Source organism: Temnothorax longispinosus, chromosome 8, assembly GCF_030848805.1.
Source record: "Temnothorax longispinosus isolate EJ_2023e chromosome 8, Tlon_JGU_v1, whole genome shotgun sequence".
NCBI lineage: Eukaryota > Metazoa > Arthropoda > Insecta > Hymenoptera > Formicidae > Temnothorax > Temnothorax longispinosus.
This window is the reverse complement of record NC_092365.1, coordinates 21,362,828-21,390,725: the sequence shown is the minus strand read 5'-3', so window position 1 is coordinate 21,390,725 and position 27,898 is coordinate 21,362,828. Positions and strand designations below refer to the sequence as shown.

Below are 27,898 nucleotides of genomic sequence, written 5' to 3'. Positions count from 1 at the left end.
TTCTCTTAGATTTTACCCTGAAAATCATGGTAGTTGTAGGAAAACATGTTCTACGAAGAATTTTATGCGAGCTATTCTGATTAATATCTACCATAATAAAAAATATTAATATCTATTTTATTCAAATATAAAATACGTTTGATTAATTTTACTAAAATATATCTAGAAAATTTCAATAATTTTTCAAAATTTACCAATCTGCTTGGTAATTTTTATTACCAAGTTGTTCGTAAAATATCTTGTGTATTTCAAAAATTCCTTGGTTGCCAAGTTGTCCCAAGTTTGTAGCAAAATTTAACGAAAAATATTCTCCGTATACCAATGCCTGAACCACGTACCTATGTCTGGACATTTTTATCATTTCAGTCCTTAAATAAGTTATAACGCAAATTAAAATCAAAGATAAAAATATAATATGAGAAAAACATTTTTATTTTTGATTTTAATTCGCGTTATACTTATTTAAGAACTAAAATGATAAAAGTGTCCAGACATAGGTCTTACGTGTCCAGGCATTGGAACATTTACCTTACACCGCGCTGCGTAGGACTGACATTTCCATTCTCATTCCATACAAATCGCGACTCATTAATTATCTAAACGCGATAATTTACATTGAATCTTATTTCTTCGTACGTAGTATCTATGGGAAAAATCTAATGTTTATCTATCGCACAATGAAATACTATTAATCGCGCATCTTAATTGCATTCTAATGACAAAATTAAATAAATTGTACAATGTTATATATATAGATTCAAGATCGCGCAGTAGAGTGCGCTTGAAAGGTAGACTCACTCGTCCGGTGGCCAGTAAAATAGGTTTCGGGCTCTGGCAACGAATATCGTTTTCCGTGGGGGCGGCCAAAAAGTTTCGTACGGCGTTCCAAAAGGGATTCGAAGTCGTTGTTCCTTGCTCGAAGGCGAATGAGCCAGGTCCGTCGGTTGTACCAGCTGCGAAGCTATAACCCATCGCAGGTACGCAGCCGTGCACCTGTGAAAGAAGACCGAATAAATCCTTCCTTTATCGAGAATTTGCTTTCATTGTCAGGATTACTAGATGACAAGGAGGATTTACCTCCTCAAATATACGCGTTGTCTCATTGTAGAATTCCGCGGACTGTTCCGGCATGTTGACATATTGATGAACCGCTCGCACTGGTCCAATCACTTCCACCGTATTGTCACTTTTCCATAATCTCTGCGAAACAAAGGAAATCGTATGAACAAGATATCGCGCGGTAAAATACAAACATTATTGTGTACACATTTAAAGAAATTTTGATTCTACAAGCCACTTGTATGCCACTTGATTTATATACTATGGGAGTAAAAGGCTCTCCTTCATCCTACACGCATTTTCGCGATTACGTGGAACGTGTGAAGGCAAAAATTTGATGATGATTGATTGTGAAGAAGATAGATAAGCATAGTGCATGCTTCATCTTGGTTATAAAAATTTTCCTCGATGATCTTAGATTTTCTCATATGAGAAAACTGATGACGGAGAAGTATGCGAAGGTTTCGCGTATGAATCGATAATGTACTGGTAAACTGATAGAGTTAAAAGCGATGAAGATTGTTGTCGGAGTAAAGTTAATATCCGGATGTGATCACCATATGAGAGTTAATCTAGTATCAATCACGATCATGGTTATTAGATTCCTTTCGTAGAAATATGAAAGTGAAACGTTGCACAATCCGCAAAAGAAACTATAAATGATTATGCCGATCTGCGCAATTGTACAACTTGAATATCTTCTTCCATGTTATCTATACAAAATGAATATTGCATTATTCCGGAAGTACGAGAAATACAATATGTTATCGTTATTAAATTACGGCAATTAAATTAGCGTTTTAGCACTGTATAAATCATCATTAGCAGATAAAACGCGATGTATCTGCAATTAGTTTATTTATAGTGACCTAATTAAGCCTTTTAACGTTTTGCTTTGATCTCTTATTTATACATATATATGGAAAACACATGAAACCCAAAATTGGAGCTCGATTTTGGATGAAGCTGTTGCGGATTAAATTTCACGAATAACATGTGTATGAATGATAGAGCGATGGAAAATATAACGCAAATGTATATTTTAATTAAAATACCAGGTAAACATTATTTATCCGCAGGTACTCTCTTCATTTGGTCATTACAATCTCGTCATTTAGTCGTTACAATTAGAAAAGACAACAGATATTACAAAAACAAGGCAGACACAGCCTTTAACAATTATTATTTAATACATTATTTAACATTTATTATACTTCATCGTCTCTGTTGAAGTATAAATATCTATTTAAAAACAATGCGGTGGGGAATATGGAAAAACGCAGCGTCAGATACTTAACGAAATTTCAATAATACGATATAATTATTGCAATAATAAATAAAATTATTTTATATTTTCTAGTAAAAATTATATATCGTTGCATTTTAAAATTACACGTCTTGCGAGAGGAAAAAATAATAATCGGCGAAACTGTCAAGAAAAGATTTTCGCCTTTTTGATCGAAGAATCCTAAAATCGGCTTACGTAAATTGACTCCGTGTGAGAAGATAGTACAAACTAAACTGAAACCACGTATACGCATATGTATGGCGGAAGTCGGAGGATATTTCGAAAAGTGGAAAAACACAGGCTCGCATTTCCATGATGCCCTGATATATCGCGCGCGGAGGCGAGGAATTCACGCGAGCGAGCGAGCACGCACGCAGGCAGGCAGGCAGGCAGGCACGCATGAAATGCATCCGTTGTATAGCGTTTGGCCAGTATATAGCACCTTCTACGGCTATAGAAATCGTTTCTCGCTCTCCTTTGTGATGCTAATACCTCTTCACGAAACTGACGACGGCTTCGCAGTTCGCCGGTCGTGCCCCCCTTCGGTCATGCTTAAGGAACATGCGAATATATGTTAATTATCGCGGCACCGAGGCGCTCGCCCGCGCGTCCCTGGCTTCTGTATTACGAACGGCGAAAGCACGCTGAAACGCCCGCTCTGTTCGGTCCGAGCACGGACTCCCTGGATATACCAGGCATGAATACCTCTGAATACGCTTTACCTGCTTTGATATATGGCATCCTGATTGCCCGCTTTTCCCCGGTACACGATGGCTGCGACGTTAATAATTCGTTCCTGTAACGCTTTGCCGCCGCGTACATGATGTAATTCTCTCATTCCCGTGTTCTGAGCTTTAATCGTGATCGCTATGCTCTTTTACATTCTTTCGGTGTAATGCCCCGCCACGCGAATATTCGCATCAGCGAGATTCGAGTCGGCACGCTTGCGGATTTAATCCGCACTCTTTGACTTATTGTTAAATGATTTCATCTTTCGCGCGATTTGTTTAAGATGAAACGCACATTTTTCGCGGTTACATACGCTCTACGTGGCGTTTCTCTTTCAAAACCTACTAACACATAATTAGCTCCTTTCACAGGACGCGTTTATTTTTTCTACGGCTTATTGAGAGAGTTCCCGCGAGAGGCTGTGCATCTCGCGGAGTTACTGCTGCCGCTGCGTTTCGAAGATATTCGCGAAATTTGTGCTAAAGTTACAAATGGCCTTACCGAGAGAAAGTTTTTTCCACTTTTCCCGGCCTACCTTCACGTTAATATTCGGAAACGCGCAAATCGAGGACCATTTGTATTCGAGCACCGGCGAGTCATCCAGGTGTATAATACTACATATAGGTACGACAGATGTCTTTATACTACGCCCGCGGCGTCGCCGCGCCGCGTCCGCGTCGGAGGGAAAGTAAGTGGCGGAAGGTGCCATGCCGTTGCGTGTGCGAGGAGATGCGACGCGAGATATTTCGGTCGCGCGAGTATGAGCGAGGAAACGATGACGAATGATGTCCGAGTGGATTAGACACACGAGCGCTGCCCGAGCGCATACACACACTCTACGACGCGGCCAGACGCTGCGCGTAGCTTTCCCGCCTTCGGGCATCGCCTCTTCATTTTTATCTCGCCGCGGTACGGTGTCACGAGCAGCAGATTAATGTGACACGATGATACGTGTCCGGGACCGGCGAGGTAAAACGGCAACTACCCTCCCAACGCGCAACGGCCGCGGCTAGGGCAAACCGTCAATATTGCATCATTAGCCGGCCGCGGTGCAACGATGTAAATTCTTTAATGTAACGGCGCGCTTAATTAATTTTAATAATGCGCAAATGGTATATTGAACGCGGCGCGACGACACGTGGCGAACCCCGGTTAGGGATCCAAGATAGCTGATCAATTACCGTAATGTCGAAGTTGGGTATCTTCATCTGCCTTTGCACAGATTGCTGGTCATTATCTTCTCGAATTCAGCAGCGAATATCGATTACGCTTCGGAATTCAATATTAATCGAACCAAATCCTCACGTGGGCGGGCAACCTTGTGCCAAGGCTTGCAAGAACAAGAACGCGGCGCGGGCGTGGGAATACGCCGACCCGGAAGATTCTATTGATCTTAATCAAACGGCTTTTCCTATTAGCATACGTCGATCGTATCCGTATCCGGTTGAGACAACTCCCGCCCTGGCAATCCCTACATCGATCGCGGCATTTTCGGTATTTAGAGCATTGTGGTCGCAATATACGATTTTCTCTCGAAAAACAAATGACAAATTTTTAAAAAGGCAAAGATGAAATATATGTAATTAGTGCGTGATTAATCAACAATTAAATTAGCATTTATGTAATAATAAGTAGAACTTCAGAAGATATAAATTTTTTTTAATGACCTTATATGAAAGCTATCATATAATATATGAAACTTTATATATGTTTACGTGGTATATATTGTTTAACAAATCCATGTAAATTTAATGTGTGGCAGTATTTCTTCGCAATTTCGCCATATACTTATTTTAATAACTTTCAGATTTATTCAATTTTGGGGGGAGCGCGCTCGCGCGCTTTGGAACCTCGTGAGATAAAAGTAACGATACGTAATAAAATTGATGTCGAAAGAAAGAGGGTTACGTCAGCTGTACTGAATTAGACGTAACATTAGCTTACATATAGAAATTAAGCTATACATCTGCCTCGCATCACTAAAGCGTTTTCGACGGAGAAATAATTACATTGATAAATATAAATTTTATGATATTAGTCTTTATATTACAAACTTAGACTCGGTTTTAAAAGATAAATCGATTAAAAGATAACTTTAAAAAATTATAAATATTTAACAAGTTAAGAGATAATGGGCTATGAGAGCCGACGCAAGATCAAATATGCGGAAAATTATATTTATCTTACAAGTGAGTCTTAGTAAATACATTAAAACATTGAATTTCAAACGTTTCGGCCCTAAATTGAACCCTCTTCAGTAACTCATGTATAAAAAGTTAATATGTACGCATCGACGCGGTATCGCAATGGGCTAAAAACAAGATCAAATATGCACGCATACAATGATATTGCAATCGGTTAACGCAAAACGCAAGCGCAGGGATTGTAATTCGCATTTTGAGGATGTCAGGTGCGCGTTCATATCTCTCTGCAAGTATATGTTACGGCGCGTATGTCCGGTAAGCACCCGCGCAGCAATTGACAGCGGGAATCAAAGAGGGAGAGACGAAAGCAGCAAACTGTGGGCCGAAAGAACTACCGAATGCAATAACCATTAGGACCATTATAAGAGATGAAAATTATGCATAACTTACTGCGTGCTACGTGAACCGCATTCAGACGTCTCTAAAATATTCCCTGTGTGGAGAACGATATGTGTTCGTCGACATCTGAACCACGAATGTGAGTTCAGAGCGCACGCCGTGGTCTCAAGAGCACGCGAACGTATAATAATTAAAAACAAATATACATCGCCGAACACACGGTCGCAACAAGAAAATTCGTCGGATTTACCTAAACATTAAAACGACGCTTTATTTTATTTATTAGCGGGAGATATGATTCGCCTAGAAAATCAGTGTCTATTTGTAAATTGACACCGTTGCAGACCGATGTGCAACATTTCAGAAACCAAGCGTCTGGTATAAAACGGTTCTTTGTCGAGAATTGCGGCACTCCCGAAATAAAACTTGTGATTGTGATCCATACAATGGATCTGTACTACCAGAATGTCCCCTCGGATTTACTCGCTTATGTTCCCTGATACGAGTTCCCAAAAATCTACCCGTCTGTCCCGTATAAGAAGCATCGCAGTCAGCGCAATTAATGCGATACACAACGTTGCTTTGAGAAGCATTATCGACAGTGTCCCTGTGTACTTTAATAAGGCCATTAAGTCGGTTAAAGCCGTAAAAACTCAATTTGTCCATAATACTAACAAGATGAGTGAATTTTTCCGAGATATTTTTTACGTACGGAACAGACAGATAAGACCTGCCGCTTGGCTCTTCGTCGTCCAGAGGTCCCGAGAGATTTTTTAAAAAGAGATTTAAGCTTTTCCACAATCATCGCGAAAACGAAGTCCAGTGGATAACCATTTCTCAAAAGTAAGAGAGTAATGGCCAGAGACAGATTTTTTTGTTGGAAGCTAGGATGGGATAGTCTGAAAGCCCTGTCAATTAATTCCATAGCAACCCCCCTCTTTTAGCTACTCGGATGGCTGGAAAAGAAGCCAAGATAAATATAATTTTCCGCATATTTGATCTTGCATCGGTTCTCATAGCCCATTATCTCTTAACTTGTTCTTACTCAGAGCCTATTATACATTTGTTTATAAATATTTAAATTAATTCTGATAAAATGCATATTGTTAATGCATATTATTAATAAAAAGTTACAGTAATTTACAGTTCGGGTATTTTTAAAATAGAAAGAGGAGCGACTCATATTCAATACAATAAATACACGAATGAAATTCAATCTTAATTTACGCTATATCTGATTTTATTTATTGATAATTTATTGATAATTTTAACGAATAACAACAGATAATAACGATAACAGTATCTACATTTACGTAAATAATTGTTTCAATAAAAAATATTTGAAATATAATATATTACTTAAGTATACGATTTTATAAATGTATACGTCGTTACGTACGCCAGTCGTTCTGTGTATGTAAGTCTAAAAATAAAAGCTTTATACCCAGCGATTTTCAGGACGTGCATAGTCAAGAAAATCGAGGGTAAATCGATATTATACATATTAGCGACATTGGATAGTATCCTTTTGCTCTGACAACACGGTAATGTGCATCGCGTAAGGTGTTTCTGAGCACATATGCAAGTTTTGCACGTGCAAGCGCAGTTAAGAACACACATTAGAGTGTTGCGTAAATCGAATGCCTCAAAGAGCGCATTCAAATAGATCTGGCGCCACGTAATTAAGTTAACGAACCTTTCAAACAGATCCTTGGGGAGTTTACGGAAGAAAGTTATAGTGGCTGGTATTATAAAACTCGATTGTATAGGAGATAATTACGATATCATAAGTCTATCATAAGTTGCTGTTTATCAATAAATGCGTAATTTAACCAGCGAGCTCATATTGCATTCGAGGCTTTTGTACACGTTAATTCGTTAACAAAACAGCCAAAATTACTTAAATCCACTTTGAGTATCAAGAAAACAAAGCCGCTTAAAATAACACGCATTTTCTTCGTAAATATCACAACGTAGAGAATTTTTCCGCGCCAAAAGAACGATTTTGTTGAAGCTAAAAATTTAGCTAGATACAGATCTGAAAATAATTTTGTTGCACCATCAAAATAACTATAGTAGGTCGTTGAAGTATAATAATGTTGTAAAAAATTTTGACATTTTAGCAATCAGTTTGAGTGTTCTATATATAATTATTTTGATATAATGCAACAAAATTATTTTCAGATTTATATATAACTAAATTTTTAGATACTTCTGCAGAATCGTTCTTTCCGTGCGCGGATCAAGTTCTCGCGCGCGCGCGTAACGCTCCAGTAGATCACTTATAATTATTCAATTAAATATCTAGTTCGAATCAGCTGTTACATTAAAGCTTGAAGAGATCTTCCTGTTTCGCGCAAAATTCCTCGAGGGACTTACACTCTGCAGAAAATATCAAGTGCTGCGGGATATATGTCCGCTCTAAAAGTTCTCAGCGCGATCCATATAATACATGTATAAAGTACAAGCATTTTTCGAGTGACTATGCTGTTAAAAAATTCTCAGGAGATCAAGAGAATCTCTTAAATTACGAGGCAATGTGTACAGTAATATGAATATATTATATCGCTATACACACACTCTTTTATTGATGTTGTGCAACGGTTTTGACACGATTCACAACAAAATAATTAAAAAGAGTAACAGAGAGAGAGAGAGAGAGAAAGAGCAGCAAAGTATCAGGCATCAGGAAGTAACATTATAATTATAACACTGACAGTCACAATTTAAATCTTTGTCTTGATAAGGTCATTCTTCGAGATTGGTCAATTGTATTTGTCTGAACAAATGCTGCAATCTGTTAGCCGTTTCTATAGTTTCCCCAATCTAAAACGTGCGCGGATTTAAAGTTTTAATTTAGTTTTCCACTCGATTAATGCAAACTCAGATCGCGGCTTAGCGTCCAATCGTATACGCAAAGTACTTTAAATACAATTCCGCTCTCAAAGAAGCGACGGGGGGGTTTTCCCGCGGCGCGGGTAACTTTGTAGAAGCACCATTACATTCCGCCGTATCCGCCTGGAGAAACAAAATCGCATATCTGCCTGGAGCAGCCAAGCAAGCGCACTTCGATCAAAACAACACAGCGACGCAAAGAAGAAACCATCTCCCGCGAGTGGCACGGAAAATGAGAGCGAGCGAACGATCATTGGAAGTACGTAAGAACTAACAATAAGAAATATAACGCGCCTTGCAAAAGATATAGCAACATTCAGGACAATCGACACTTATCGATAAAAGTTCCCCGGACTCGCGTATTATGCAAATAACTTTGATAATATACGAAGCTGACTTTAATTAACTAAATTGAAATGCGATAGCTTCTGAATCCCGTATATTGAATTTCCCGCATAATCCATGGTCTTATAGCTCATATAATGATCACCGCGCGTTCCTAATTACTTGTCCAGCCCAACTCTCGCGTATTCAAATACCGATTTATAATAAAACTTGATTAAAATAAAGGATTGTGTGCATTGCGTTCAATAAATTGCGAAATTTGTATCCGCGTATAAATGCCGTATCTAGTTAGCTGTCAATCTGGCTGGACTCTAGGCAAATTGCAACTTTGTTTATTACGTGATTGTATTTCCGCGATGGTTGGCGATATCATCCAAGAAGACAACCGACAAGCCTCGCGGCGATTGAACGGAGGCTCTCTACACACACGTGAATTCTTTAGCTACACAAGTGCGTGCACGAGGCACGCACACGTGTCAGTTACAAAGTTATAATAAATATCAGGAAATTAACGGACACGCGATAGCGACGTATACAAAGCGTTCAGTGAATCATGATAAAATGGAGATAACGAAGAAACAAATGAAAGACATGGTATAAGAATTGTTTTATTAATCACGTAATTTCCGAGAACGAAAAATTACTCTCTCTCTCTCGGTTTTACCGCGCAATTTATCGGGCGCACCAGATATGAAATAAAATTAATATAATAACAAGATTTATATATTTTGACCAAACTGACTTTAATCTCGAAGATTTTTACATTAACTCCTAGAGTTAATGTAAGAATCTTCGAGATTAAAGTCAGTTTGGTCAAAATATATAAATCTTGTTAATTTTTCACTGACGAAGAAAAGAATTTGTTAATTAATATAATAATATTAACTCAAGAGCGTACGACAAATAATAAAAATACCATAGTAGATTTTATATTCTATAGTTATAGATTTTTTTCATTAATTCTAAATCAAGAAATTAGAGATAAAATCTTCGATAGTTATATAATTCTATGTTGTGTCTAAGAATATTTGTAGAATCACTATTGACAGATTTAAAGTCACTCGACATATATACGTCAATTTACACCGGTTGAATTTCCGTCCAAAAAATATGCCGTTATAAAAATGCTATTCGTACGCGATCAGTGAAGTAGGTCAACAAGGGGATCGACTGAATGTCAACGTCACATTTAACGCGCGATGACATCATTAAACATTTGGCGAAGTCGTCCCTCTTCAAAACGCGTAATAAGATCAAAAAATTCTTATCAAGATAGATAGACAGTTATATGTTTTTAAACATTGGCAAAATTATTTCGAAACATAAATTATTTACATCATGATTTTAATCGCCGCTAAACTACGTCTTTGATCTTCTTACGTTAAGTGGGACTGCGACTACGTTGTGCAAAACGCGTGTCTATGATCAATCCATCTCACCGTGCCATATACTTCAATATAGCCGGTAATACGTGCATTGACGATATATCCGTTAAATTGCACGTCCAATCTCCGCGCATTGCTGCAACGCTGCTGCATCGCGCAAAACTGTATGTGATTCCTGCTCAATAATTAACACCGTACGGCTGTGCGAGCGTTAATAAACGGACGGCAATATTACTTTCTAAATTAATTAACATCAAGCGCGGTGACGCTCGATGATCTGCAGTAAGTGTTTCTGTAACCAATTAAAATCACCGATAATAATGTCCAGTATATACGTGGAACAGTTATTAAGTTAATTGTGGAGATGATTATAGATTATAGTATGTATTATTTCCCTTTCGTTAAACACACTTGAAAAAAGACACTCGTTGACGCAGTAAAGTTATTGTAAATTTTGTCAATTAACCTTCAATTACTATAAATAGTATAAAAAGATTTGATGACAATATAGCTTAATTTTAATTGGAAAAACGTTTAATTAGTTAGAAAATTATATGTTAAAATTAAAATAATATCAAATAAACCAAAATATCGATTGTGGTAGCAAAGTCTGATCGCGCTTACTGGTCAAATGTGCAACAACAGCGACGGTTTTGCTGCGGAAGCGGAATTATTTTCCAACGTGTGTCATTAAATTCCGGTAAGAACGCCTAGAATTGACGCAATATTCGCAATAAGACATTTTTTGTTGGGGCGATAAAATTTCGTAACATCAATTGTCGCACGCGTGCTGGGGACCGTTTCCATGCAAATATGACAGTTAAGTATACCAGAGTATAACTGCAAGTATTCTTGGCACAGTAATGTGCAATTAATAAAACTTATGACCACAATCTCTACTAACAATCTGAAATTTCTATATTATACACTAATTAATTATGCAATATAATTCGTATTATAAATATACATATAATAATTCACAATATAATTCGTATTATTATATATGTATATTTAACAAACATAATGAAATCCGATGTGCCCTGATTATACGGATGGCCGTGAGCGCTTTCCATAAATTATTCTCACTTTTACGCATATATTTTCGTACCGTAAGAATCTATCAGAGCAAAATTTACGCACCCGCGAAAATTGCCCAAAATGTTGCGTCAATATCGGCGCGAGTCTTGGCCGCGATACATTAATTAGTAGCGTTGCGTGTATGCATTTGTAATGAACTGGGAGACGTTGCGGGCCCGTGTTCGCACGCGCAATTATTATATCGTTTTATGGTTCATTTTTACCGCTGGCGAACGATTCGAAAGCGAGCGCGAGACATTGAAGCGCCTCGTCATCCCTCTCGAGTTAACCGCCGGTATCCGTCGTTCGAGGAGAGGACAAGGCGCAATTTCTGGAACGGCGCGCGATTATCGTCGAGAGTGATTCAAGATAACCGCGAAGCGAAGTCGCGCAAAAGGAGTCGAGTCGGAAGAGCGGGATCGTCCTTGCGCGCGAAACTCGCGCAAAAACTCGCGTCATCCCGGCAATTCGCAATAGCGCGAGGCGTGGCGCGCGAGGCGTTCTTGGAAGATCGCGAAACGAGCTCGCGCAAAGCTCTTCAAGGCGGGCTGAAACAACCTCGTTCGACCGTACTTTCCCACCCGGCAGCGGCTAACGTCAACACGCCGCGCCGTGGCCGTCTTCGCTTTTGCCTTCGCTCGCAACGCGATGATGGCTGGGCGACGACGTCCATCATCCGGCCTACCTTGGAAACGGTTCTACTATACCTCTGGGAGTTGGGACGGATCGCGTGATGCCAATCTAATCGCGGTCGGGCGTTAATTAACGTTTGCCCACGCATCGCTGCCTCGATAGCGCCGACTTACTATTGAGAATTTATTGAGAGTAAGTCGTGCGAGATATTGGGCGCGAACGGGTTAATTTTTGAGAGCTTCGAAAATTAGATCTGTGATTTTATCAAAACCGTGTGTATTATGATATGTTATTGCGACCTTTAATTAACGCCGACTCCTTTGTGGTGGTTCTTAATCCTCTTTTACTCGGGTATTTCAGTCATCAGTCGCTCGAGAGCGAAATTGACTGCGCCGCGCTCCGCGGTAATCAAGAGCTACACGCGGTGTATATATGTCTGTCGATCCTTGATTCTCCGGCTTATGCAGCCAGGACTTTCAGCCGCGGAAGCGGAGTCTGTCTCCGTCGATGTAAGATAAGGCCGCATAATGAGGCTGAGATGCTGTGCGATTGCGGAGCCCCGTTTTAAGACGTGGGAACAGGAACGTGTAAACACGTGTGGATCGCCGTAGTGACTCGTTCCATTTTTTATCCCTCTCCTCCTCCTTCTTCTCCTCTCTCTCTTCTCCGGGCCTCTGTCTTACTCACGACTATACGATGACTCTGCCCCTTCTAATCGACCCTTGCACAAGCAGTAATATCAGGGCGTGCGGAGCTGTTCCGGCGTGGGATAAAATTGGCCGATTAAAAGCCAGCACGGCCATGCATTCGCGACGGAATTACCAATTACTAATGCGTTTCTGATACGTCTCGCGATTAACAAACGATGAGACGTTACCTGCACGTGGTTAGGGAATTATAATAACACCTCTCTTTCCAAATTGGCATCGTCATTCCTTCCCGTCGACTGCCTCTCGGTTTCATAAATTCTAGTGCCAAGGCATCACTCGCTTCGCGTTATTATTGCGTTATTATTGCGGGCGATATCGTGTTATCTAATTGGACATATCTAATTGACGTCGAAGGATCCTCTTTAAAAGCGGATGCCTTATCGATTCGTCGGCAGCCAATCGATTTCGCTGGCGTATAGTACGCCTCTCCAATTTGAGATCCGCGCGGAATAATAAAGATACGCGTATTAGGAAGAATGACTCTCTAGGCAGAAAAATTCCTGACTTCCTGACGTTACGACACGGTTATTCAACTGGAGAGGTTTCACTCTCGTTCGCCATTGAATGGCCGTGTGTGCGCGAAATCCGAATGCAGGAACGTCGACTATATTCTCTTACAAGCGTACTACTGCTCCAGAATAACAAGCGCATCCATCGTATAGACGGCGCATTTTCTAACGATCATTCTGGAAAACATGTCGGAACACTTTTACCCTCCAGAAGCACATACGGCTCTCGTGCCGTAATGCATGACACTTCGCCTTTCCTTCGCAACAAACGCGCTGCGTAACGGTAATAAGTATTCCACTGGCGGCATGCCATTGAATCGTAAATGACAGAAATGATTGTCGTAGCACCGGTAGAAACCGCTGCTGAATCACTTTGTTATTTAAATAAACTCTAGCCACATCGGGGTGCGTGGGTTCCACACGACACCGCAGATTGTTCTTCATTCGGCTACTGGATAATTATATAATGTTGCAGTTAATCGGATACAGGAATGTATATTCCGACGTGCATATCCCCGTTTAATAAACTGAGCTAATTTATCTCACTTACCGCGAGGAAATACAAAATTGTTTCGGTCCGCACTTCTCGCGATGTGTGGTGTTCCATTCAAGCCGAGAGACGCCATTCAGGCTATCGCTATTGTCTGTAAATTCCGGAGCGCGGCTAAAGCCGCGCTACGGATGCCGCGTACTGGGATAATTAGCCGATCGCCATCTTACATTAGACTTATCATTTTATACCATTAGCAGTTTCCATTGTATCGCCTCGTGGTTAACAGCGCGGAAAATATACCGATGCTCCAATGTCATACGTTATCGGATAATACGCAAATTATTGCGTTGCGCATCGCCACGTTTACCACGCGCTGCATCATCGCTTTGCAAACCGCGAGCTAAAATTCATCGATTTCAAGGAAAAAGAAAACGCTTCGCCAGCTCCGGTAACGCGAGAAAAGTTTTTGCGATCGAAATGTCACGCCTACACTGTGCACTGATTGTGAGAGAAATAAATGATTGGATAACTCGTTCGAAAATTAACAAACGGATAATCTGATACTTTTTAATCGGAATTATAAAATGCCGATCAAGGCCAGAATAATGTTCGATCAATAATATCTGGATTTCATTGATAATTGGATATCATTGATCGGACATTATTTTGTTCGGCTTGATCGGCTTTTTATAATTCCGGATAATCCGTTTGTTAATTTTCGAACGATTGTCCGATCATTTAAACCTGGATTATTCTCTCAAAGTCTACTATCGAAGACTTTGTATTGTCGAGACACAAAATTGATACAAAAGTTTTGCGAATTTTTATTGAATTTTCCTTTATATAAGTGAATTTATTAAAAATCTGAATTTTCTAGAAAAGCCTTTTACAAGTAATTGTAGGTTTATGATGAAATAACTAAGAAATATTCTGTAAAGGAGCACAGTTTTATTACGATTCGTCTAAATAAGTTATGTGTCTTTCAAGGGGATCCCGAGAAAATTGTTACATGGAAACTCGTTTAACTGCAAGGATATTAATAAAATCGTATATAGCGTCGGCGGCGAGTGGATGATGGATAGTCACGTACGGTAGGGAGAGGAAACTGCTTATCCTTGGGCTTTGAAACAAAAACGACTCGCCGAATTAAGGTTCGAGCTGCGGCCGAAAGCGGCCTCAAGAGAGCCAGTAGTACGAACGTAGTTCGGGGTGTGCCAAGGATACGCCGAGACATTTCTTCCCCACGTTTCGTGCGCCGCGTACATTTCCCACACGATTGTATTGAAATGCGGCTCGTAAACAATACGTTGCGTCACCACGTCGCGGGGCCACGCCGTGTAGAACGTCGCGGATTGATACAGGCGTGACAGGAGGAGAGCAGGAGAAAAGGACGGAAGGCAGAAACTGTGTGGGTGTGTGTGTGTGGCCGGGGTTCTTTGTACAAACAAATGCCGCGCAGTCAAATGGGTGTCCCTCCTCAGCGCAAATTGTTTCCGTAAAACGGCAGATTAACTCAACACACTACGCTGTTTGAATAATAATTAAAACGAGATGAGGACGTGATCCATTATGGCTTAAAACGGATAAGGGTGTATTGATCCTTCCTGGTTTCACTGATAAGGTCCAATTAAACGACTAATTTAAACGTGGTTTGTGATTTAATTTTAGTTCGATTGCTTCTCCATTTTCGCTTTTTCTCGTTTCGCCTCGGAGCTGTTATATAGTGAAAATTCGATGTTTAACAGATTAGGACTAATCGAACAAATTGCAGGATTTGATTTAAAATAACAAATCTTATCCGGGTCGTTTCAATTTCATATTTTCGAGATATGCACCTCAAAGTTTCTACAAGTACATTATTGTAAATAGTTAGGTATTTAATTTAGTTTTTCAAAGTTCCTTGTATATGCACTTCTATTAAGTACATATACACGAAGATCTTTCTTTTCTCCATCTTTCTTTCCATTATAGTTTACAATGTCTACGGTTTATTTGTTCACGGTGTACCGTCGAGCGTATTTGCCGATGCTCTTTGGCATTAAAGTCACGAGTGAACCTCTCACGACTTCACGGTTATTAGAATCGTAACGGGGACAGGTCGCGGGTCTCTTCCAGGTTGCGAAGTGCAATAATAGGTGTGTGTGTGTGTGTGGGGCTTCTTCGATGACAAAGTAGATTCGTTGAATTGAAAAAGATTTTTTCTTTGAAAAGACGAAAAGTACAGACGACATTTATTACATGGTGTTGCGTAATAAAAAAACAAGCTCATTTCTTCTAGTTTTTCGTTAAATAATGAGAGAAAAGAAATAGATATTTAAGAGAGTGACGTTTTTTGGTTCAATTAATTTCCAGTTTAAGTACATTTACTTAATATAATATTTTACTGAAATTATAGAGAGATATTTGCCAAAACTTTTTATCAGAATAAAGCAAAGATTAAGTACATTAAATATTGACACAACGTGTGGTTGAATTATTAAGGGGCTGTAAGACTATATTTCAAGAAACTTTTTTTTATTTTCCACTAGTTTAAAGTCGTAAAAATGGAACTGGTATAGATCAATAGTTGTAAGTAAATTATTAAAAATTGCAAAATTTACGTCCCAAGACTTCAAACGTGCTTTTCTTAAAACATTTTTGAAAACGATGACCACATTGAGAAACCCATTTAGTTGAATCAACCAAAATCTTTGGATGAAGAATCAACTAATATCTTTAATTGGATAAACAAATTCTTTAGTTAATATAATAAAAAATTTGGTTAACATAAAAATTTTAAAATAACTAAATTTTTTGTTATATTAACTAAAAAATTTGTTTATCCAACCAAATATTTTAGTTGATTCAACTAAATGGGTTTCTCAGTGCATGATAACTTGAACACATGACTTATCTAATTAATTTGCAATCTTAAAGTAACACTTTTAATACTATTCCATATTGATTCACGGAGGCTTTTTCCTATATTTAACTTTTTTCTTAAGTTATCTTAAGAAAGAATAAAATTTTTCAAGAAAATGTAATTCTCATGTTTAGATATATCTAATTTCGCAAAAAATAAAATTTAAACAAATAATAATTTAAATATAAAATTAAAAAATAAAACCTATTTTTTAGAATTTACATAATTTTTACAGAACTCGTTAATTTACAGAAGCTAAAATCTTGCCCCTCATACAGCCACGATCGGACTTCAACTATTATTTAGGATGCTATTATTGTTTATTATTTTTTAATTATTGTTTAATATTTTTTTATATAATTTTGCATTTTAATTTTATTGTCAAAAATATGTTTTTTTAACAAAAAAAAAACATGATTAGTCTACTTCTTAAACAAAAATTTGATCAATATTGGAAGATACTCTATTTTTCGATTCGCTACACTCCTATAATCCTTTTTTAATAGGAGAGTGCCACGTGGATCTTTAATAAAAAGCAAGACGGAAAATGTCAAAAATATAACGATTCCGTGATTTCGTTTAGAAAGAATTTCGTACAGAAGATGTAGGTTATATTTTCCGCTCTAAAAGTTCTTATTACTTCCGCGTGTGTGTGTCTCACCATATTTCTACAATCGCAGTACCATCCAATTTCGTCATCGTCAAAAACAAGTATTGATGAAAAAAATTGATGAATTTTTTCAATACAAACATTCTTCTTTGTATGCATGATTGACAGGTTAAAACTTATACAACCAGAAAGTACACTTTCAAACAATTTTGTTTACTACGGTGAAATTTTTGAAATATGTACACGCTAAAAAATTGAATTGCTGATACAAAATCTCAAACATTACATTCCTTTATACACGATAGAAGCTAACGTAAAAAAAATTGCATTTAGTTACTGCTAAATCTGCCCACACATGGACCATAATATTATAATAAATTTATAAATCGAGAATAATTCACTTTTTGCAAACAAATTTCGTCAAATTTGATCGATTTGCTTTACAAACAGACAAGTAGCGTTTTTAATTATACAGACTGCGAGAAAGTCGTTGAGATCTATAAGTACACCTGTTATTCTTGTCGTTAAGACTCTTAACGACCACATTGTCAACGGTTACGCCTTATTTTGTCATCTGAATTGGTGCCTACGAAGGACAGACGATTATATAATTCTTTACCTGCAATCTGAGCTGACACATATTACATGACGGCGAATAAATGGATTGATCTCACCGACACCTTCATCGTTTTTTTTTTACAGTATTTTTTGTTGTTGTTTCAAAGTGAATGCAGAATGATAATGTATAGAATGTAAAATTAAATGTAAGATTGTTACAACGCATTTTCTGCAAGAGAAATATAAACTATGTTAAACGATACTCTTTTACCATATATAAATTATATATATAAGCCTTTTTTACTACGTTTTCATTGAGTTGCAGAATTTTTATTAGCTAAAATATTCGAGGGTAATCATTTTCCTCCAAAGAGAGTTTCTCTCTATGAATTACTCTAACCGTGATTTCACTTACCTCGAATAAGGTCGAAAAGTATTGAACTGATTGAAATACGTTTTTTACAAAGAACTCTTTTGCGACGCATTTTTTTCTTTGTTGTTATTGTCGGTGCTGTCGTCGTCGTCGTCGTCCTCGCTATTGTCCTTTTGAAAAACGCTCAAGTAGACTCGAACTTAATTCAGCGTAGCACCAGATTCCCTTATGAAATCTTGTTGCCACAACCGTCGTCAAGTAATAAACGACTGCGTAAGAAAACGAGTTGGCTCGGAGTCGAAAGAAAGTGGTGATATCTCGACGGTTAACGAAATCGTCCGCGGAAGCGGGCAACCTTCAATTACGTGTCCAGCAGGCAATGTCATTGGTAGAAAAAAAAAGGAAATAACAGCGAAGAAATGGGCTACTGCTTATTAGCGCACGATACGAAAAATTTGAATTTAGAGCGCGACTCCGCGCGCTTCGCAAATTGTGAAACGTCAACGCGAGCGTGACGGCGATCGGGCGATTCAGCACGCCTGGATCGCACAACGTTACACATAGATCCAGCCCGTGCGATAAACGGAGAACAGAGATCGAATAACAAGAGCCGTTTTGTGTATTTTTCTTATCGCACTTTGATAATTGCGAGAAAAACATAAATTGACAAAATTACATTTTGATCGTGTACGATTATATGTCGATCATGTTCATAAAAAAAAACATAAATAAAGTTTATTCTCGGGAGAAAAATTCGACGTAAAAATATACCGTTAAGATAATAAACAACGTACAAAATTTTAAATCGATTATTGCCAGAATTAATACAACGCACTACAAATACAGTTAAAATAATAAATTTCAACAAGTCGCACGAAAATAATGGAGTCATGCAATCTCTCTTTCTCTCTCAGAGAAACATTGAACAATAAGTCCGGCACGATATTACGTAAATGCGCAACAAAAGAATTTGGGCTGAGATCGAAAGGTTTTGTCGCTTATGATCTTGATCCAGATAGATCGCGCCGGTAATCACTCGGGCGGGACCAACCTTTTTTTTATTAAAGGTGGTTGCCGGATTGCGTTCACGGAACGATGATGATGTGTACGTTACGTGCGCAAAGAAATAACATTGCTCATTGCGAAGACAAACGGGCTTTGTCAAGAATTGCGTAAGAATAGAACTGAAGCTACCACGCCTTTGTCGGCTAAAACTAGAGATATATTCGAGAATTAAATTTCTTGTGGGGACGTTGTGTATATATATTTGGTAATATGTGTGTGTGTGTGTATATACATACATACATATAATATAAAAATGGCACTAATTATTCTGTACTATAATTATGAAACAAGAAGCATCACAAAATAAGATGCGAAATTTGGTTTCTTTAAAGCTATATAAGATGTAATCTATAAGATCATACGGCTGTTAATTTAGTAAAAGTTTATTTGCATATAAAAATTCTATTAAAGTGAGCATATGTAAAAAGCGGCAACCAGTTTTTCGTGTGTAATTTATGAAGATACCCTTTCTCTTCAGGATGTTCTGTAACGCGTTGTCCGGTTTTATTTCGCGTCCGAAAAGGAATTCGTCGTAAATTTCCCGCATTATTTATGCGTTCTCTCTGCGTTATGTGTTCTCTCTCTTACGAAGAAAAATGCGCAAGCGATTTCACAAAAAAAAAAGAATAGTAATTCGGCTACGAATATGTGAAGAGTAAAAGAGAGGAGGAAAGAGAGAGTGAGTGAAAGAGTGAGATCACTTGCTTCTATTACGCTAAGACATGACGTAATGTTTATGCGCGCAGTAAGAATGATGCATAAGCAATCGACTGTTCTTTCATCTGTATATAGCTTTTACGCTGCAATTTATAATTAAATTGAATAATAAAAGGACATAGTAAGTCGACATGGTTAATCTCGGTGGATTCAGTTATGTGTGTTCAACGAAAAAGTGTTTTATAAAATTTTATATTTAAATATATTTTTATTTAAATTCGTTGAAAGTTTCTCAAAACTGGATTTTAGTAGAATTTTCTATTATATTTACGTGACATATATTACTAATAAAGTATTATTTATATCAGCATTTTTTTCATATTAAAGATAAACATTCAATGCGTGTTTTTAGTCAAATAGAAAAAATTTTAATATAAATTTATATATATAAGTTATATATTAAAAGTAAAGTATTTTTGATGTCAGCATTTTCTCATATTAAAGAGAAACATTCAATGTGTGTTTTTAGATAAACAGAAAAAAATTTAATATAAATTTATATATATAAGTTATATATTAATAATAAAGTATTATTTATGTCAGCAATTTCTCACATTAAAGAGAAATACTTCAATGTGTGTTCTTAGATAAACAGAAAAAAATTTAATATAAATGTGAAATAAACTTCTATGTAGCATAAATCTCTCGTTGAAAATATACGAGATTTTTAAGATAACTAAATGTAGATATGCAATTAAATATAGTTTTTCGCCAAATTAGTGACAGAAGATTGAATCATTTTGACATTTTCATTCAATTTCACGTTTACTTGGCCAGTTTCCGCTGTTTGAGAATAAATTATGTCTAAACTCCGCATACATAGTTACGAAACGAAGAATTCGAAAAATAAGGTTTATCTGCCGACGATTACCTCCTATTCTTTCAACATAATCGGCTCTGATGGCCGAATCAATCCATTACATTTTTAATGAATAACTGCAAGACTCCCGCGAGCAATACAGGCAATTCTATAATATCGCCCGTCTTGATCGATTAACTAAAGCGGTCAAATTCTATCCGTAACTTTTGCGGCAACTATCAGCAACTTTTCAATTATCTTCTCCGATCAAATCGCGAGCGTGACGACCGATTTGAACACGGCGGCCGAATCTCTTTCAGGATTTTCGCACGAGTGAGTAACGCCGACGTGTGCCACCGTCGCCGCGTCGTCGAGCACGTGGATCGTACCGTGTGTTTTCTCATCCACAAAAAGATCCGCGGGGGGTAGGGTACAACCTAGACGCAAGCCTGAAAGAGTGGTGGCACCCGAGGCCGAGAGCTTTTGCCCGGAACGGAGCCATCCTGAGGTGGGAGATGGATATAAGCCCATCGTCCGGGAATAATGCTATCAGTGACTTCGCGCCCGACAGTCTCGCATACGGTAAACGTGCTGTGAGCGTTGTTGAAAACATCGTGGAAAACACATCATGCTGAAGGTACGAGGAGAGAAGGCCCGCCGCGATTCGAGTGTGGTATGAACGCGAGAGTGGGTGTGGGTGGTTGGGAAATATGTGCGTCGCTTTTCCTATCGGCCGCGTTTCGAGAGAACTTTTCGGCGCCGCGACCGCGTCTATCGTCCAAGTGAATCTCCCTTATTTCTCTTTCTTTCGTTTGGCTAGGGCGCCCGTTATAATATTATCGCCAAATATTACGCGAAATCTGCGGAATCTTATCTATATCGATCTTTCCGTCAAGAGAGCAGAAGAGATAATTCCAAAATTGCTTTTGGTTGAGCTGGTAAACAGATGATTTAGAGATTTATCCCTTTTAAGTTCTAATTAAAGAAAAAAAATCATTAATTTTGTGTCATATGCCAAAGTTTGTTATCTACAATAAAATCACTTATCTGCATGTATTCAGTCATGAATTCTACTTATCTCTTATTTTAATTTTAATTAGATAGGTCTCCCTATCTCTAATTAAAATTTAAAATAAACTTCGTAGAAATAGACTTCTCATTTCTGTGAATTATCCTGTAGATCATCTATTTGGCACTTATAGTTGTATAATCAAGTTATTTATATATATATATATATATATATATATATATATATATATATATATATATTACACACATTTTTTATAAATACTTTTTAAATTATTTAAAAACAATCTTTTTGGAAATTTTTTTTTAGATATAATTGCATTCGCCTAATATTACTGTAATATTGTACATCTTTAAAGCAGTTATAAAGAGAATTTTACTAACATTCCGAATTAAGATTTTTTCCTTCTGATCAAATCAGATTTCTCTTTCTTCCCGATCCTCCGGTTTACCTCAAAGTACCGGAATCCGCGTCGACTTTCTCACAGGCATGAATATTCGTGCCGGGGGTGTAATAAACCTTTTACTCGCGATGTATCATTTTCATCGCGACGCTTAAACAAGCGAAATTCTTAACCACTTCCGCGGGGTTTCATTGACTTATACCATCTACTGGCCGGCGGATAACAAGGTCGACGTGAAAGTGAAAAGAGGAGACGGTTCTTCTCATCGACAGGACTTCCGATCCGAGATTTAACGAAACATATTGAAACTCAAGAAGCGCGCGTCCCCGGAAAGGCTTTCCCAATAAATCAGCCCCGATGACTTTACAAACTTAGCTTCGTCCGCGATTTCGCATTGACAGTGACTAATGGGTCGCCTGCATCGCATGGGGTATCGATTATCCGCTGTTACACTTCGGATGCTATTAAATATCTTGCACGAGGCACGGCGCTAAGTAGATGAGGGAAGATATATTTAGAGAGGATGTTTCAAAGAGCGAAGAAAATGAAAAGAGAAGCGAACACTTCGAAGCCGCGGAGGAATTTTCAAAGAAACTATCGAATCCTTGACACAAAACTTCGCGCATATTAACAATCTCGCCTTTTCCCACAGAAGAGATTTACGATCGCGAATTGTGGTTTTTCAGACGGTTGCTTTCCTCTGCGCCGCGGTGGCGTGCAGCCACGCGGTGGTTCTCAGCGGTTACAACGGCGGCCACGGCCTGTCCAGCCTGTCCTACGGCGATTACACCGATCTCGACGGATACATTGGATCCGCCGGATACAAAGTTCTGCCGACGGTCGCGGTGCCGTTGCACGCGGTATCCGCCGCGCCGCTACACGTGGACGCGTCTCTGGACCACGAATATCAGGGCTACAAACACGTCGAACAGGATCATGACTATTACGTTAGTATCTCTTCTTGCTCTCTTTTTTTTCGCAAGTTTGCAATACTTTACTGCTGAGAGGACTTATCTCGATTCTCGTGTAGAAATACTGATACTCCACGATATGTTTGTTTGAAACTTTTTGGAGAACTTTTAAAAGTTCTCTGAAGCACTTTCACAGAAGCAGTACGACTTAATAATATTTACAACAAACATTGTAATCGGCGTATCTGGTTTCAAGGGAAACTTCAATTATCTCTCCCACACTCCGACTTCCACCGTTTCAACTTCGTTAACGGTATTTAATATAAATTCTCGCACGTTTCCTTCTGAAAAGTGTCAAGATTCTTCAAGTCTCGCGATGCTTCCAGGCGCCTGAGGTGTATATGTTAATTTAAATTCCTGTATCTCTCTCTCGCTCTCTCTCTCTCTCTTTGAAAAGCGACGTCTGTGTGACGAAGGTATTTCCTCTGTCCTCGCCGTATCTTATTGTTGAGCCTCTTTCCGCAACGCTCATTGTCGTCGCTTTCTCGCGATGTTAATTGTCACTAAAAGCGGCGCTCCAAGTAATATCGCAAAACGAGGAAACAGCGCGCTACGTGTGCGGATGATAATTACGATATAACGCGTCGCGTCTCTCAAAAGCACGCGGAACTGTGCGTTGCAAGTAGCGTATTATTATTATACAGTTGCGGATCACAAATTTATCAAAGAATTCATTAGCAACTTAAAATCGCGGCATACAAAAGCATCCTATATCATATTCAAGCATATTCGGTAAATTAAATTACATTATGTACATTAATTTATTTAATTAAGTTACGAGTCTCTTAAACTTTTCAATTTTTTGGAAATAAATTCCGTTTTACGTACGATTAATACGTTCGTGCAATCAAAATCTGCATTTACAGCAATTTGCAAGTTACATGAAAGTATAGGAGCGCGGGATAAAATAAATAACCCGAGCCCGCGCGCGCCTGATGTGCATATTGAGCTGTTAAAGCTCTCTCTGATCTCTGGCGCCAATTTCAGTATGCAGACGTTCGTCGCTAACTCGTCACAAACTCGCGTTATAACGATGACCCTGTGTGCGCTTGTTGCAGTCGCACCCGAGATACACCTTCAATTATGGCGTGCACGATCCCCATACCGGTGACGTGAAGACCCAGCACGAGGTGCGGGACGGCGACGTCGTCCACGGCTCGTATAGCGTGAACGAGCCCGACGGGAGCGTGCGCATCGTCGAGTACACGGCAGACGATCACAACGGATTCAATGCCGTCGTGAAGAAAGTCGGGCCGGCGATACACCCGAAACCGGTGCCGATCGTCAAGTACGTCTCGCCGGCGCACTACAACAGCTACGACTACGAGAAGCATTATTAGCTCAGCCATCAGTGTAAATAGCAACGAATCGGGCGTTTCGCTAAGAGGCATTTAGTTGATAATCAGTCTGCTAGTCAATGTGACAGCGAAATTTTCAAGTTCGACCGGATCTTCAGGTGGGATTTAATTGATCATTGGCCGTCAGCAACGAACAACAAAAATTGGGCTCATTTCATGTAAAACAGTTAGATTTTAGCAGGGTTTAGAATTATGTGTTTTGAATATATACTGCGGTAAATATATAGTTTATAATTGAGATTATAAACGAGGAAATTGATTCATTCCCTGACACAGTACTTGACTATTATTTTCTACGTATTGAAATAAAAGTATTTTTTTTCTTATTGTTAGTCCTTTACATCTCGTTGCCTTATTTCGAAGCGCCTGATTGCACTTAACGGCAGCAGCGCGGGAAAAAATCGATTACTTCCACAGATAACAGAAGTAGTTTCCATCTATTTATTTCACCCTTCTCCGACGATTGTGGCGAAACCGCACAAAGGCATCTCGCGCATCCTTTTAAAAAGTAGACTATTTGACGGAATTGGAATTCCGATGTAACCGCACATGTCTGAAGTATCGATTTATATTTGCAGAGCGACATACATAATAACATACCACATTTCGCTTGTTCTCGAGATGCCTCTTGTGGGTGCAGTTTTAGGTTTCGTACATTCTAAATAAATCTAGTACCGTGAATAATTTAGAAAGAGTATGTAAATGTTTCACCGCCTCATATTATAGAAAGTGTTACGCTCATTTAAATCCGTCCGAGAATAGTTTATGGCTGGGTTTCGATATTTTTACTGCCAGTACTAAAAATATATAGTTCACGTCACGTAAACTATAAATTTTCAGTATTGGCAGTGAAAATCTAAAAATCGAAACGCAGCCTATATGTAGTAGCATAGTGATATGAACTTTACATTGCAGGATTAGATGTAATTGATGTAAACTTGTTACGGGAACGAAAAGCTCAGTATTAAATTAATGTGAAACGGATAGAACGAACGAATGTATGTTTGAAAATAACGCAAGTAAAAATCATCAGAAACAGATTTTGTTAAATGAGAAAAATAGAACCTAAGTTTTTTGTACTCACGTGTGTGCATATATTAGAAAATACATTATACATTAAAAATGTAAAATCGTAAAGAATTGATGTTAACGATAATGTAATTATACGTATAAAACTGGTTTATATCAAAATAAAAGTACGGACAATCGATTAGGTAGGTATTCGTGTTTTATCTGACTTCATTCCATCTGACGTGTGACGCGGAATGACACGCATTAAAAGATAATTCTTCGCTAGAACATTGACTTTCCAATCAGCCTGCTGTTATTCAACTTTTATTCAATCACGAGGAACTTGGCGATAACTAAGTAACATATAATCTTCTGGAGAGATTGTAATGAAGTGCAAGCGGCTCTAATTTCTTCAATAATGTCACAATGCATTATTATCATTAGTATCATTACGGTTTCAACGGAAGAAAATAATCGTGTTACGCAATTAGTCTTGAGAAAATTACAAGAAAAGCAACCCCTCTCGTCATAATCATTATTAAATCGCCTTGAAATTGCTCAATTAAAGAAAAATATTACTTCTCTCGACAATAATGATCCTTCAGCCTTAAGTTCTTTTATTAGTCATAATTGAGATTATAATCAGAATTATTCAGAAGACAAAAACAAGAAACAAGCGGTATATAAATATATTTAATTAATAATAATCGTAGATTAATCTTATAATTAAATCCTTAAGAGATAAGAATAATTACATAATTTTTATAACAAAAATTCTTTATACATTTTAATTATATGTATTGTCTTTAATAAATTAAGGCTGCCGGAATTTCAATTTTTTAACTACAACGACAAATGTCTCGCGATTCTTAATTAGCGTATCACTTTTGATGAATCGTCCCGCGCGCGCGAAATCACTTAATTTGCCTGATAACGATCTCGGCGCATCGGTGGCTTCGTTTGCTAATAAGTTTCACATGCCACCGAATAATTAACAAATACACACACGTGGAAAACGCGCATCCAGTCGCTGATTCGAGCAATAACACGTGCAGTTCTTTACGGAAATGCCGCTTTGTCTGAGCACTTGAACTTACTCGCATTACCAAGACCGTGAAATTCACGTGCACGCGCACGCTTTCCAATTACTTTATAGTCCGCGCTATAGCAGCATGATTTGATTTTTCTATTCAATTAAAATGCCTATTTTTGGGCATTCACGGGCGTCGGAGAAATTGCTCAAATTTTTTTCTCCTGACTTTTTAAAGCGGATATCGCAGGCCCCCATTTCCGACGTAAAAAATATCCGACGGACAAGTTTTATCATTGTTATTTTCAATTACAAATGATGTCTTATTGTTGCACGCATCTTTGCGCGATAAATGAAGAAAGAAACATTCAGAAAATACGAGGATCATAAAAATTATAAGATAAGGCACACTTACCACGGACTCCTCATAAATTTTGTGAGCAATAATGCTCGTACTCTCGAACATGTCCTTTCCAGGACCGGAGGCGAAGCACATTTCCTTATTTCCGGGACACGTGTACTGGTCGGAGCAGTTTTGTCCAGAGAATTCGCACTTTGGTCCACGTGTATTTGGCGAAACGTCGCCAAGATTAGTCGAGGCGAAGGCTGCTACGAACTGGCCCTAATGCCCAAAACATATCATGGTGTTTGCATTACAAAATTTATGTTTATATGTGTGTGTGCGTGGTAAAAAATTTTTTTCCATTCCGATTACTTTATTTAATTAGTCTCGTTGTTTAGTAAACATCGTTATTAAATTAATTCCCACACGGAAAAAAATGCTGTTTAATTAAAAAAAAAGAAGTTGCTTCAATTAAACGTCGACGTCACGGGCTGCCACAAACATAAATAGTTACTTTAATTGAATATTATTAGACCAAATATTTAAATTATTAAAACAACTATCTGACGTTTTATGTTCAATAATATTGATGTTGCATTAATAGATTTCATCTCGATTACACTGATGCTGTTGATACAATATCATTTTTTTTCCGTGCGTAGTTTCCTAATACATGGATTTATGTGAAAGTTTAAAATTGCTTTCAGGCACGCGCGATAAATATGAGAGAGATATCGTATATCGTTTTCCGTTATAACGGTAAATAAATATATTTAGGGCTTAGTCGTGCCACGATGAAATGCACCTTGTTTCAAGCGAAAATAAAGCAGTTAACTCTTAATTATTCTGACAAGATTTTGCACATCCCCACGTGCGAAATTAACCCGAAGTAATTTCAAAATATGCTTATGAACCAGAATTGTATTAGCTTGCAAACACGCGTGCTATTTTCTTGTGTTTACACATTGCAACACGCGCATCTGAGATTTTTCATTCGAGCTCCGGCTAATGCCGCTTGATATGTAAATGCATGTTGCAACCGCCGCGCCGTGCAGATGTTAAGAA

The 27,898-nt window shown here is 38.2% G+C and overlaps 2 protein-coding genes across 2 annotated transcripts in view; one reads left to right on the top strand and one right to left on the bottom strand.

Annotated features, from left to right (window-relative positions):
- Cdase (neutral ceramidase) overlaps nt 1–27,898 on the bottom strand; it is a 42,897-nt gene that overhangs the window by 5,493 nt on the left and 9,506 nt on the right. The window contains exons 8-10 of the mRNA XM_071785361.1: nt 26,906–27,112; nt 1,078–1,200; nt 799–993 (exon numbers count right to left, since the gene is read on the bottom strand). Coding sequence (XP_071641462.1) covers nt 799–993; nt 1,078–1,200; nt 26,906–27,112 — 525 coding nt within the window. The remainder of the gene's footprint in view (nt 1–798; nt 994–1,077; nt 1,201–26,905; nt 27,113–27,898) is intronic.
- Cpr6 (cuticular protein 6) lies at nt 21,191–25,666 on the top strand. The gene is made up of 3 exons (XM_071785362.1): nt 21,191–21,327; nt 22,807–23,067; nt 24,150–25,666. The coding sequence occupies exons 1-3, from the start codon at nt 21,319–21,321 to the stop codon at nt 24,429–24,431; spliced, it is 552 nt and encodes a 183-aa protein (XP_071641463.1). The 5' UTR covers nt 21,191–21,318; the 3' UTR covers nt 24,432–25,666.

Excerpts from the sequence above, each read along its gene's own strand:
- Cpr6 (XM_071785362.1), top strand. Across the intron at positions 23,068-24,149 it reads AACAGGATCATGACTATTAC|TCGCACCCGAGATACACCTT; the intron begins GTTAGTATCTCT and ends CGCTTGTTGCAG.